Source organism: Dipteris shenzhenensis, chromosome 19, assembly GCF_047967505.1.
Source record: "Dipteris shenzhenensis isolate YYH24624 ecotype China chromosome 19, Dip_SZ_1.0, whole genome shotgun sequence".
NCBI classification, from domain to species: domain Eukaryota; kingdom Viridiplantae; phylum Streptophyta; class Polypodiopsida; order Gleicheniales; family Dipteridaceae; genus Dipteris; species Dipteris shenzhenensis.
This window is the reverse complement of record NC_141614.1, coordinates 47,338,208-47,351,297: the sequence shown is the minus strand read 5'-3', so window position 1 is coordinate 47,351,297 and position 13,090 is coordinate 47,338,208. Positions and strand designations below refer to the sequence as shown.

Below are 13,090 nucleotides of genomic sequence, written 5' to 3'. Positions count from 1 at the left end.
ACCATCCCAATCTGAATTGCTACAAGCATGTAGGTGGAAGTCAACCCCCAGGAAAGAGCAAACCAAGAGACCGCATGCCTTGTAGATAACACAACACACGCTTCACAACTTGCCAATCTGAAGTCTTTGGGCTGTGCATAAACCTGCTTAGCTGGGACACTGCATATTGAATGTCAGGACGAGTGTTGCATAAATCGATAAGGCATCCCACAGCCTGGCTGTATACAGAGGCATCAAAAGCTTCACTGGCATCATGAATGGACAGCTAAGCCCCGGCTCCATAGAAGTAGAGAGGGGTTTGCAATCTGAACCGTTCTAGGAGCTTACCAATATACTTGGACTGCAACAGCCCAATACCTCTATCGTCCTGTATAAATTGGGTACCCAAATAGTAGTGAAGCAACCCCCAATCTGACATATCAAGCATCTGCTGTAATTCAGCCTTGAAATCTGCAATTTTTGCAGCATTAATACCAATGAGCGACAGTGGGGACACCTAGAGGCTCACACTCAACTTAAAACACCATGCACTATCCAAGTTACAAGAGGACCAAAGTCTAACTCCCCTACATTCATGAAGCCTCGATATGTTGCAATAGTCTGGAAAATGATCGATAGCTGTGCCACTTGGCACATTTGGAAGGCTTTAGTCACATGTTATATTGGGCATTGAACTAACATAGCCTCACATTAGCTGTCATCTGGTTGCACCTTGTTCGCTCGCTTACAAGTAAATGAAATTGAGTCAGGCTGATTCAAAAGTGCTCACTGTCCTTGTGGGCCGTTTTTGTGGATTGTGAGATGACGTTTCCGTTTCCCAAAGTTCAAAACCCATAAATTGGAACTATTCTCCTCCAGAATGGGTCTTCACTAGCTAGATCTTCTAATTTTCTACTATGTTGCTTTGGGTCTGGAGCTGTGCAAACAAGAAAAGCTCATCTTCCTCTGTCTCCTTGGTCAATCTGTCCCTTCTGCCAAAATCTAGCAACTAAGACAGGAGTTTTCTTTGTGCTTTCTGCTAGTTAATAAGAAGGATCTGTTTGGAGGAAAAACAGGGAAATCAGCTATAGAAAAGCAAGAGAGTACATGTACACATTTGACCTTCTAAGACATAGAACTTGGTCAGATTGGTCTATTGGTATAAATTGGAAATCCATTCAACTATTCAGTTCCGAAGTATAAGCATGACAAATCAGAAAATGTTATTTTGTGCAGCCAGATAGTTTCTAAATCTTTTAGAAACCCTGTCCTCTTCATAGTCGAGTGGTGTTAGATGACAGCTTTTTCGCAATTGGGAAGATGAAAAGCTCTTTTTTCTTCAGAAAATTTTATCACAGAATTCAAATTCCAATTGCTTCAAATTTAAAAATCCTGTCCTCTCCATAGTTGAGTTGTGCGCAGAGCGCAAGGAGGGCCACAGTAGATCTTTACCAAAGGTATGCTAGCCGTGAGCACTCCTTGACGAGGATTAAATGTAGAAGCCCATCTGCAAGGTGTGCAGTAGCTGCAATCCCATTAGGAGCCTTATCATTCCGACAGGATATGACTGCTGCTCCCACACTGATAAAGAGACCCCTTAAATGTTTCCACTTTGGCTTCCTCTGTGGAGAAATTGAGGAAATTGAAGTTTCATCAGAATCAGAAAGATCGACTCCCTTTGCACAGATTCCACAATTCAATCGGCAGATAATTCTACTCAATCCTCCGTTTCCCATCTTCCTCTGCCACAGAGCCTCTGCATTCGAATGACTTTGGACCGAAACAGTGCTGGCCATACTCTCTGGAAGCTCTATATAAGAAACCTCAGCTTCATATAACCTGCTTATTAGAAGTGCATCATCAAATTAAGATGCAAGGCAAGATTACCTTGCGAAAGCACTCTCTAAAAAATTGTTGTTACTGCATTAAACTTAATTTTCAAAAAGTGCACTCGAACAGCTGCCTTGCCTTTAATATTAGGAGATTAAGAAAGAAATATTAGGACGCAATAAATAATCACTGCTCATAGAATCCATGTTCCTTCATGGTGGAAACGAGGGAATCACTTATACCTATGCTGTAAGAAAACTTTGGTTCCTGCATAATCATATCTCAGTGGACCCATCCATCGACTGGGCTCACTTTCCTTGATGACGTCACCATAAAAACCATATCTGGAAGGGAAAAGGGCATGCAGATGTTAACAAGAAGACTATACCTGAAGTAGACATGCTTGATCATCGAAAATCAAGCATCATCAAGAAAAGGAATACATGCCACTTACCCTGCAAAAGATGCTGCATAGCGCACACGAGGATGCTCTTCTGTAGCACTACAGCGACTGCTCCAGCTAACAAGGCGTACAATGTCAAGTGGCATACTTTCACCGAGAACAATGTGAAGAGCGGAAGTAGCCGGGTTCCGGGATCCTGTTGTGCTGTTAATAAGAGCAGAAACAAGACAAAGGTCACAAACAAATAAACAAATTTGCAGCTAGACAGAGAAACTCCCTTTTCAGGAATATTGAAGAACCACTGACTTCAATTTGGAAAAAGACATCTGCCTTGGAGAGCAGTATTGTTTGAGGTTACAACAAAAGATCGCTTGTTTACATTTTGCAATTTATCAACAATGATACAAGTATGAAATTAAGAAGCATTAAGAATGTAAAGACAATATTGCCCTTGAATATTCATCTATGTGTACTTATCCTCCATTGCCAAAGCCATTCCTTAGTTCAGCGGTATGAGTGGCCTCATTTTTTTGGGCTCTTCATCTTACCACCAGGGCACAACATTTTAATAACGCATGCTTCATCACAAGGCCTAAAAGATTTCTAACATGCTGATAAATTGGAGAGTAGAATAAGTTGGTATTTGAAATAGTTTTGGTACCTCTAGAAAAAAATTCCAAAGTGTACCTCCCTAGCTATTATGGCAGCTAATGCCCAAAGTGAACAAGATCCCACATGTGACATTGTGTCTTGCTACCTGATTTCAATATAGACTTGGTGCTACATACCGACTAGCAAGCCGATGGCACTGCTCATCATGGAAAGTCATGTTGGAAAGAAAAGCTTCTAAATAATGGTATTGTATCTTCTATGTTGAAGACCAAGACCAGCTATCAAAGCTGACTTAGACAAACGTGCATCATCACACTGATAGCTGTTCAAGGCAGCAAGCAGTACATGAGTGCTCTCTACAAGTCCTGAAGATTAGAACTTGAAGGCAGTAAAATCAAGGTCTTCACAAACAAGATCCACATAGTATAATGAGCATCAATAGGCGTTCTACTATAGTTGAATGTGCCTTTCCTTTAGGAACATGACCAAACTCATCCTCTAAAAATACAACACATAGTGCAGTTTTAATCTCACGATAGTCACTCATAGATTGAAAACCATAAACTCCATCACGCATAGCAGGGACTAGCTACTATGACATCCCCACTGACATCATCAGCGCCCAACAGTGGCTGTAGACCATAGTATAAACATATGCTCTCACACATACAATCCACACACCCAGACATACATGAACATCGATTTATACAAAGGTCTTCGTACCGAGTTTATGTCAGCGATACAGAGGTGAAGGGCAGACTCAGCCATGACAAAGGTTAGCACTAAAGGAAAAGGCTAATCAAAAAGTAGTCCCCATTCTCTTCATTCAAGCTACGACTGCTTGTGAAGACTATATGATTTCATTTTAGTCTCTCCCAAACGAGCATCCAAGCAAAAAATGCTTAGACCATCAAGCTGATAGGGCAACACACCACTTAAAATAGAATGAATTTATCGCAATATCAGCAGGTCGCAACATGGATGAAAACGTCACAAGGTGAAATTTGCATGGCCGCTAATACGGCAGAAGCATATATCTAGATGAATTCAGAAACATGCCAAAACTTATCCTCTAAAAATACAACACATAGTGCATTTTCTTTTAGCATGTATACACACTGTCCATGTCCTCTTACTTCAGCAATTAATGAGGCATTGTACATGATTGTCCTAAAGCTTCCACTCAATTTGTTTGCAGCTACAACTTGGAATAAAGTGAAATCATGTTTACTTCATAATTCTTTGGCCTTTTGAGATAGTAAATACAAAAACTATATATAACATAAGAGGGTTCCAAAAGCTTGGCTGTGTGCCAGACGGCAAGACACAAACTTTGTTGTGTTTAACAGTGGTTACAATTTTCTTTAAGAGAATCTACTTGCAATTCTAAAATTCAATGAAACCTCAAAGGCTCGTTTTATTGTACCTGACAGCTATTGAATCAGTCGATCCAGCAGGGATAATGCCAAGTCTAAATTTTGGATTGGGAAATACAAATCCAGAAATTGACGAGATGCAATCCGGTCTACCTGCACGCATCCAGTGCCTTCTCAGATATATTCCAAAAGTACAGTATATCAAGAACAGCTAATCATTCCCTTGTCAATAGTCCTTGCTTGACAGACACACTGAACTGAGTCTCTTTACAGCAACTGAATCTTCATCTACTTGCTTGCTTATCCAAAAACAGAAAAGAGAGACAAAATTCCTTTCAAAGAGCACATGGCAGTATATTCTCACTTCTCATTTTTCAGGACAAAGCTTCACAAGCAGATAGAGTCATTTTCAGCATTCCATACAGTGCATTTGAGAAACAGAAACACCAAAGTTTCTTGCATAATATGGGATCAACGTTCTGTTGGTTCTTACTTGTTGAATCAAAAGAAGGAATGACAAATCCACCTTCTTTGAATTGAATGGATTCATATCTATTAGAAAATTCAGAACCAGAAGTCCTGGCAGTTGCACAGGAGGATGACTCAGTCGTCTTGAAGGATCCACTGTCATCATTTTCAGATCCACAGAGTAGACTGTAAACGGACGCTGTGTTAGATCTATTCAAGCTGGTATCTTCTACTGTTAAATCCTTCAAAAGCGGATGAAGATCTGCAGAAACTGGCAGCGTCACCATGTCAACTTTTTCATTTTCTTCAGCACGTGCCATTGAAGTTCGTTCACTTTCCCTCTTTTCTGATTCCAACTTGGAATCTCGAGAACGGCCCAAATAATCGTTGCCCTGATGTGCTTTTTGGATATCCTGAGGCTTAGGGGGGTACCTAGCTCTATGTCGTCGTAGAAGAAGTCCATTCAGAACCTCATTAAACAGGCCATCCCCACCCTGACAGAATATAACTCAGGATAATCAAATAAAGAATATGCAGTACAACAAAACGAAAATCGCAAATGAACAATCCAAATACAATTATGTCAACATGATGTTTTTTTACTGCTTTGAAAAAAATGGCTGCAAATTAGGAATCCACATACTTCCAAATTTTAATTCCAGCAATAAGGATCTGCCAAGAGGCTAGGAACATGGCTCAAATAAAGACCTCTCTCTCTCTCTCTCTCAGATGAAGAGCATGCGCACACATCAGAGAAGGCTATGGGGAAAGCACAGACCTAAAGAATCTGCTGGAGCTGCCAGCCAAAAGCTAGGAAGCTACTTAAAAGAGATTTTAGAACATCGCAACAAGGTACTGGGTCTAACTCGCAAGCTAGCCCAACAAGTACTCACTACATGACATAGCTATAAGATTTTTCTCTTCACTGGATGTAAGAGATCACTATTAGTTAAGAGTGATCACCAATCCATAGATCCTGAAGGGTCTCACGCGGACTTTAATACAATCATATCATATCATCTCTCTCTCTCTCCTGCAGCTCCCTCCTCCGCCCGCTGCCTCCTCCCCTCAGCTCCCCCCTCCGCGCAGCTCCCTCCCCGCAGCTCCCTCCTCCGCCCGCTGCCTCCAATCCCGCTCCTCCCCTGCTGCTCCTTTGCTCCTGCGGCCCCGCCTACAGCTCTGCCTGCAACCCCTCCGCCCTTCCGCTCCTGCTCCCCCACCCGTCTGCAGCCCCGCTGCCCCTCCGCGCCTACTGCCCCGCCCTCCTGCAGCTCCTCGCCTGCAGCCCCGCCCCTCTTGCAGCTCCCTCCCCGCCTGCAGCTCCCTCCCTCCGCTGCCTCCCCGCCTTCAGCTCCCCCGCTCGCTGCCTTCTCTCCCCGCTTCTGCTCCACCCTCCTTCTTCCACGCTCCCTCCCTCTTGGCTCCCCACCTAGCCTCGCCACCCTCCCTCCCTCTTGGCTTCACCCCTTCAGCCCTCCCCGCCTATACCCTCCTACAACCCCTCCCCCACCCCGACCTACAGCCTCGTTTCAACCCCCTGGGGGTTCTCTCGTCATGAGGGGGGGGGTACATGCTCCCACTCCCACTCCCGCCCCTGCAAAAAGACTAAGTCCTACACACAGGTCTGTCATACGAAATGGGGAAAGGTGGCAAGGATACGGATAAAGCCACCAAGAAAGACGACAACAAAGCCAAGAAACAAACACAATTGAAACTCGAAGATGTTAACACAGGCTACAACCACAGTGGACTCGGAGCGGACAGCAAAGCAAAGGCGGGACCCACCTCGGCCTCAACTTCAGCCACAGCTTCAGCTTCAGTTTCAGTTTCAGTCTCAGCCTCGGTCTCAACTACATCCTCATCCTCAGCCTCAGCTTCAACTTCAGCGTCAGCTCTAGTTCCAGTTTCAGCTACACTTTCAGCTCCACTTACGCTCACAGCCTCTACAGTTACAGCTACTAGCTCTGAGATACCCCTACCCATGACATCGTTTGCTCCACCCTCCCCTAGGATAGAGGGGTTGCCACTGACACCATCTCTCCCTTCCTCTCTCGCTACAGTTCTCTCTCTGATTATGACACTTACTTTGGAGGGGTCATACACTGTTCCGCACTACTCAACCTTCTTCTCCCCTCTGCCTCTCAGTCAGCCCACGATCCCATTTCCTGCTGAGATCGCCTCCTCCAGACCACTATCATCTCCATACCACACCCATCTCACCCAATCATCACCCAGCCTCCAGTAACATCCTCACACCTCTAGGCCACAATCCTTTCAATTTCCGTTGGAGCACGGACGAGCTGACCCATCAGAGGCTTGGGAGTACTTGTTGATGGAGGTCCAGAGCATCCAAGAGCGCAAGAGGGAGCTGTCACGCTTTGCACAGGAGCAAACACGCTTCACCCAGGAGCAAGCACATCTCATACAGGAGCAATCTCAGCTATCCGAGACCAGGCTGACCTTATTCAAGGGCTCAGACAGGAGATCTCACAACTCCGATAAGAGGCCACTCCTATACGTATAGTCCCAGGGAGCACCCTAGTTGTGGAGGCACAGATTGCAAGCATGCAATATGCCATTGAGGAGACGTCCAGATGGATCGACGTAGCCAAACGGGAACATGCAAGGGTAATCGTTTCGGCTCCCCTCCTGGAGAAGCAGCAGAGAACCAACAAGGCTCTCGAGTCTCAACATCAGAGTACGTGGGATTCCCCACACTGAGGCTACACCGATGGCAGATGCACAGGCCTTCGTGACCACTACCCTAGGAGCGACTAAGCATAGGATTGAGAGAGCATGGCGGGTTAGCAGCCCCTTATCATACGGTTCCATGACACCCAGGCACAACTCTCGACTTTACATCATAGGTCAGCCTTATGAGACCAGCCAGCGATCTCCATGGATGAGAACCTCACTCCACTATAGGTTGAGGAGAGGCGTTTTCTATTGCAGCAACGCGATCAGGCCCGCAAGGAGGGGAAGTGGGCAATAGTACAAGATGGACGACTCCTTACATGCCTCCGTCTAGCACCCACCTCTCCTCCCGCATAGGGAGGCGGAGTCTATAAGACCCAGACATCTGAGACCCTATCCTGTACCATCTGGAACTGTAATGGTACCTTATGGTCAAAACCAGGGAACTTCTCAGAATCCTATGCAGGTCACAACATAGTCTTTTACACAGAGACACATCAGAGCCCAGAGCGCCCACTACCAGTAGTCAACGGGTATACATGGGAGTCTACCTACAGAGATGAGACGAGGGATACAAGAGGGGTTCGAGGGTCAGGAGGAGTTGCAATCCTTTACAGATCCACACTTTTGGGGGCCATCTCAATGGAGCAGAGAGATCCACACTCCAGGTTTCTCTGGATCCGGATTCGACACATGGATAGCCAGGATATGTTTATTGCGGTTTGCTACTTCCCCCCCTAGACCTCCCGCTTTGCCAGAGATATTCAAGGGGAGGATGAGACATCACCATTTTCTGCTCTTTATCAATCCATTGTTGACTTCTCTAGCCGCGAGGAAGTCCTCCTAGTTGGGGACTTCAACGCGAGGACAGAGGCGCTCGTCAGGCACCACTCCTCAACTTCAAAGATGATTCCACTCTATTGCCAGACACTGACCTTGAGGAGACAGGTATGCTACCAGTTTCGGCTAACAGACGAGGACCGCTCACATCTTATGGGCAAGCCGTATTAGACCTCGGCAGGATGCATGATCTCATTATCTATAATGGTCTTGATAGATGGCCCGCTTCAGGTGGCTTCACTTGCTTTCCACATGGGGGTGGCTCCAGTGTTGTGGACTACATCATGGGATCCCCTGCCTTCACATCTCGCATCACTGACTTTACCGTAGCACCTCTCCCTCTAGGGGCTGATCATGCATATCTTTTCTTTAGCATTTCTACCCCCCGCCGCACAGCACTTTCTACCCCGTTGAGTTCTTATTCCACTTACCATGATATACGCTTTCATCGCGATCACTCACCTACTTACTCTGGCCGTCTGTACATACTTCTCGCATACATTGACTTTATACCCCTTTTAGAGGATCATGCTGCCCTTGTCACTCGCTCACTTCACGAGGCCGCTCTTCACGCCTTCCCCCACACCACTCGCTCCACCCGCCCATCACAACCTGGGACCGTACCTTGTAATAGCTGGTACGATGATGAGTGTAAGGCTTTACGTCGTCAGCTTAGATTCGAAACAAAAAACAGCCTTCCAAGAAAACAAGAGACGTTACGCGAGTACCGTTACGCGAGTACCGTCGTCTGGTACGCAGGAAGAAACTTGACTTCGTATGTCGGAACAAGAAGGAGCTACTGAACATTCTGTTCATTAACAACTCAAAGGACTTCTAGCAGAGATTTCTAGAGGGACAGTCCCCCCCACCACTCACTGACACTCAGGTATGGTCTAGTTATGCACGCAAGCTCTGTTGATATCCCAAATCAGCCAACCCCTAACCTATCACATATGCCACGCCCCACATCATGCACCCTCTTTACTAGGGGGGGGAGGGGGGGGGTAAAGGATGCCGTAATGAAACTTCATAATGGCCGAGCGAAGGATCACGAGGGACTATGCACTGAGTTCATTGCATATGGGATTAACCTCCTAGCCCCGATCTTAGCCAAGTTATTTAATGAAGCTGTTTGCTTGGGGTTTCCACACACCTGGACCATCAACACTATCTCACCCATCCACAAGGCAAGGGATCCCATGAACCCAGAGAACTACAAGACCATTATGATTGGACATGTCATGTCCAAGATTTATGCATCAGTACTTGATTCTGAGGTCAGCAGATTTGCAGAGTGTCGAGGACTCAGAGCAGCGGGTCAGGCTGGTTTCAGACGAGATCATGGGACCATGGACCATGTTTTCGCGCTCAGATGTATCATCGAGGAAGCGAGGGCACAGAAGCAGAGGGTTTACTGTTGCTTTGTGGATTTCCGCAAGGCATTTGATACTGTTCCGAGAGCCCACCTCATATGTCGCCTACAGGATTTGGGTTATGACCAGGAGATCATTTGGGCTGTCATGGCACTTTATGAGCAAGTTTCAGGCAAAGTCCGGACAAGATCTGGATGGACAGACGAGATCATGAGCACTATCGGGGTCAAACAAGGGTGCCCATTATCACCTACCTTGTTTGGCCTCTACATCGACGAGCTTGAGACAGTGATGTAGGCACAAGGTGGGGTAGGTTGCTCTCTCGCGGGCATGTTGATCCAGATATTGCTTTACGCAGATGACGTGGCTCTCTTGACTTCCTCAGCAGAGGGGCTCCAGAGACACCTTGACGCACTACAGTCCTTTTGTGAGTCTCATGATTTGAAGGTCAACTTGGGTAAAACCAAGGTTATGATCTTCAATACATCTCGAGCCGTCATGCGCAATGAGCTTTTTACATTTGATGGGTCCCCTTTTGAGGTAGTTTCATCATACACCTATCTTGGGGTCGTCTTTTCCACACCCATCTTCACTATGAGACCCGCGATGCATGCACGCCTAAGCAGAGGATATGCTTCATTGGCTAGACTAGAGAGGCACTGCTTCTGCTCTCACTTTCAAGATCCCCGGACCAAAGGGTTGCTTTTTGACTCCTTGGTCTACCCACCAAGGATGTATGGCAGTCCATGTTGGAGGCCAGACTTATCGGATACAGAGTGGGCCAAGGTGGAGCGGCTACAGGTTCTCATGTTATCACGGATGATCCGTGGTAAGCCATCCGTCCCTCACCAAATCATCCTGGTGGAGTTGGGGTCACCCCCATTACAGCTAGATGTTGCATTTCAGGTCATTACGTATCTGTACTGAGTCACAGAGTATGGGGATTACACATCCGAGCGTAGCAGGATACCATGGCTAGCACTGTCCTCTTCTATGGCACTTGTAGTAGGGGGAGACCAGAGGTGTTGGTATGCACGCACAGAGAGATGGTTTGCATGACTAGGGCTCCACATGGACAGACTACCTCCTTTCCAGTACAGCATGGATGCTCCTTTCTCTCCCCTCCTATCACACGAGGTCAACCAAGTTATCAATGAGGATCTATAGCTACACACATTCCGGACTTGGTTGAGCTCGAGTGATCTTCTAGTGAAGCTGGGCTTCTATAGAGATCACTTCTTACATATCACAGCAAAGGGTTTCATTGATCCACCAAGGTACACACAAATTCACCTACCCCACTCGCCGAGGATCTCTCTTGGGCAGTTCCAGATCTCTTCTGAGAGCGTCAAAGCAGAGCAGTTACCCAGGGAGAGGCGCATATGCACACTGTGTAACATGCAAGAGGTTGAGACAGAGGACCATTTCATATTCAGATGCCCTATTTACTATGAGATCCATGGGCATTTCTACTGCCTCTTCAGAGATAGTTATGGGGTTTTGGCCGTTTCCTCTCCTACCTAGACCAGCGATGCTTGGCCAGTTTCATTCATGAGGTGCTCAGACACCGAGATAGGATACTCCGAGCACGGAGACAGGAGCAAACTTCTCCCCCGACTAATACCTCTCAGAGCTCTATCACAGAGTTCTTTCAGGCAGATCACATAGACCCCCACGAGGCGAGACCTCGATGTGACCGTGACCTCCGCTGTGACCCAACAACTCAGACAGAGGGTTGACTCACAGATCATACTTGGGGACATCCCCTCCTTGTTTAGGATCGGAGCCCGACCGACGGGGGTCACAGTGGCCTTGGTTAGACGCAGAGCTACGACTAGGAGACGTACCAGGACTGCACCCTTGGGGGGGGTGACAACGCTCTATTTCTGACCTCATGCCTCCACCTCCACAGCCTCATCCATCTTGATGTCCTGCTACTGATGATGATGATGATGATGGTTATGATGATGTCAACGATGATGCTGAGATTGATTGATATATACAGTCGAGATATGACTATGTTGTACTTATAATTTAGTACTACCATTTTGCATTTTTTGCATTCTGCATTGGTGTGGATGCTCGTTTAGTAGCTCCACTACCACAGCTCATTGTATCAGGTTTTTCACAATCTCATAGAGCCATCGATCTTCCGAAGACTTTAATAAACTTTCTTTCTTTCTTCTCTCTCTCTCTCTCTCTCTCTCTCTCTTCTAGCAGAGTTCAGCGCCTCACCCCTACAGCTTGATGCGGCTTTTCAGGCTATCACCTATCTCCACAGAGTCAAGGATTTCAGCTCCTCCGCCGACGGTCGCCTCCGCCTACCTTCGCTAGACCTATCCTCCTCTATGGCCTTATCCGTTGATGGGGACCAGTGATGTTGGTATAGTCGTCTTTCCAGTTGGTTCACCCGACTGGGCCTCGACTTAGACCGGTTGCCTTCTTTTCAGTACGGCCTCGATGCTCCACCATCTCCCCTCTCCCCCACTAAGCAGGAGGTCAACCGGCTCATTCGAGCGGATCTGCTAAGGTCCACACCTGGCGGACATGGTTTCTTCACTCTGAGCTTCCTGTGAAGCTCGACTTCTACCGCCGACACTGCCTCCAGATCTCACAGGAGGGCTTCATCACACCTCCGGGTTACACACAGCTTCATCTACCACATGCCCTCCGGATCTCCCTCGGTCAGTTTAGGGTCTCATCACACCGATTACGGATCGAGAGCGGACGCGCAGAGGGTATCCCACGAGAGGACCGCCTTTGCCCACTCTGCGATTTGCAGGAGATCGAGTCGGAGGAGCACTTTGCTTTCAGATGTCCTATCTATTATGCCATTCGAGGCCGGTACCACTACCTCTTCCGCGATGGATTCGGCTCCCTCCCACACATGCTGCAGTTCCCAGATCAGCGATGCCTAGCCGCTTTCTTACATGAGATGACTCGCCACCGAGATACCTCTCTCCGAGCACGGTGACACGAGCAGCACACACAGCATGAGGACACCTAGCGGCCTATCACTGACTTCTTCCAGCCACAGGATAAAAAGACCAGCAAATCAACTGTCTAAACATGACGACACGGAGCTATGTTAAGGCTCTCAAAAATGTGATGCAAGTGTACATGGTAGGAACACCCCCCAAGGATACCTCCGAGGTATTGACCCACCTCAGCAAAATTTGCTTGGCCTTGATCGAAAAGGTTGATAGCCTCGAGACCACTAATGTGGCATTGATGGCAGAAAAGACACACATTGACAAGATCCTAAATGAAATCAAGAAGCAAGGGGGGCATATGCAAGAAGAATGGCAGAAGGAGAAAGGGAAGAAGGACGAATGGGAAAAGGAGAAGGAGACTTGGGAAGATGAGAAGGTCAACCTCAAGGACAAAATGCAGGCCATGGGGACAGAATTACAGCAATTGAGGGATATGCAGAGGATACCAGAAGGTACATGCAAGGCAATGGAAGAGATGAGAGCCGAGAATGAGAAGCTTAAGAAGGAAATGGCAGCGCTACA

At 47.0% G+C, this 13,090-nt stretch overlaps 1 protein-coding gene across 7 annotated transcripts in view; it reads right to left on the bottom strand.

Moving 5' to 3' along the window:
* Positions 1-13,090, bottom strand: part of ACD5 (Diacylglycerol kinase family protein) — a 74,899-nt gene that overhangs the window by 40,796 nt on the left and 21,013 nt on the right. For all 7 annotated transcript variants that reach the window (XM_087390537.1, XM_087390538.1, XM_087390539.1 and 4 more), the window contains 5 exons: positions 4,694-5,162; positions 4,251-4,353; positions 2,264-2,416; positions 2,052-2,153; positions 1,432-1,818 (listed from right to left, as the gene is read on the bottom strand). In XM_087390537.1, coding sequence (XP_087246663.1) covers positions 1,432-1,818; positions 2,052-2,153; positions 2,264-2,416; positions 4,251-4,353; positions 4,694-5,162 — 1,214 coding nt within the window. The remainder of the gene's footprint in view (positions 1-1,431; positions 1,819-2,051; positions 2,154-2,263; positions 2,417-4,250; positions 4,354-4,693; positions 5,163-13,090) is intronic.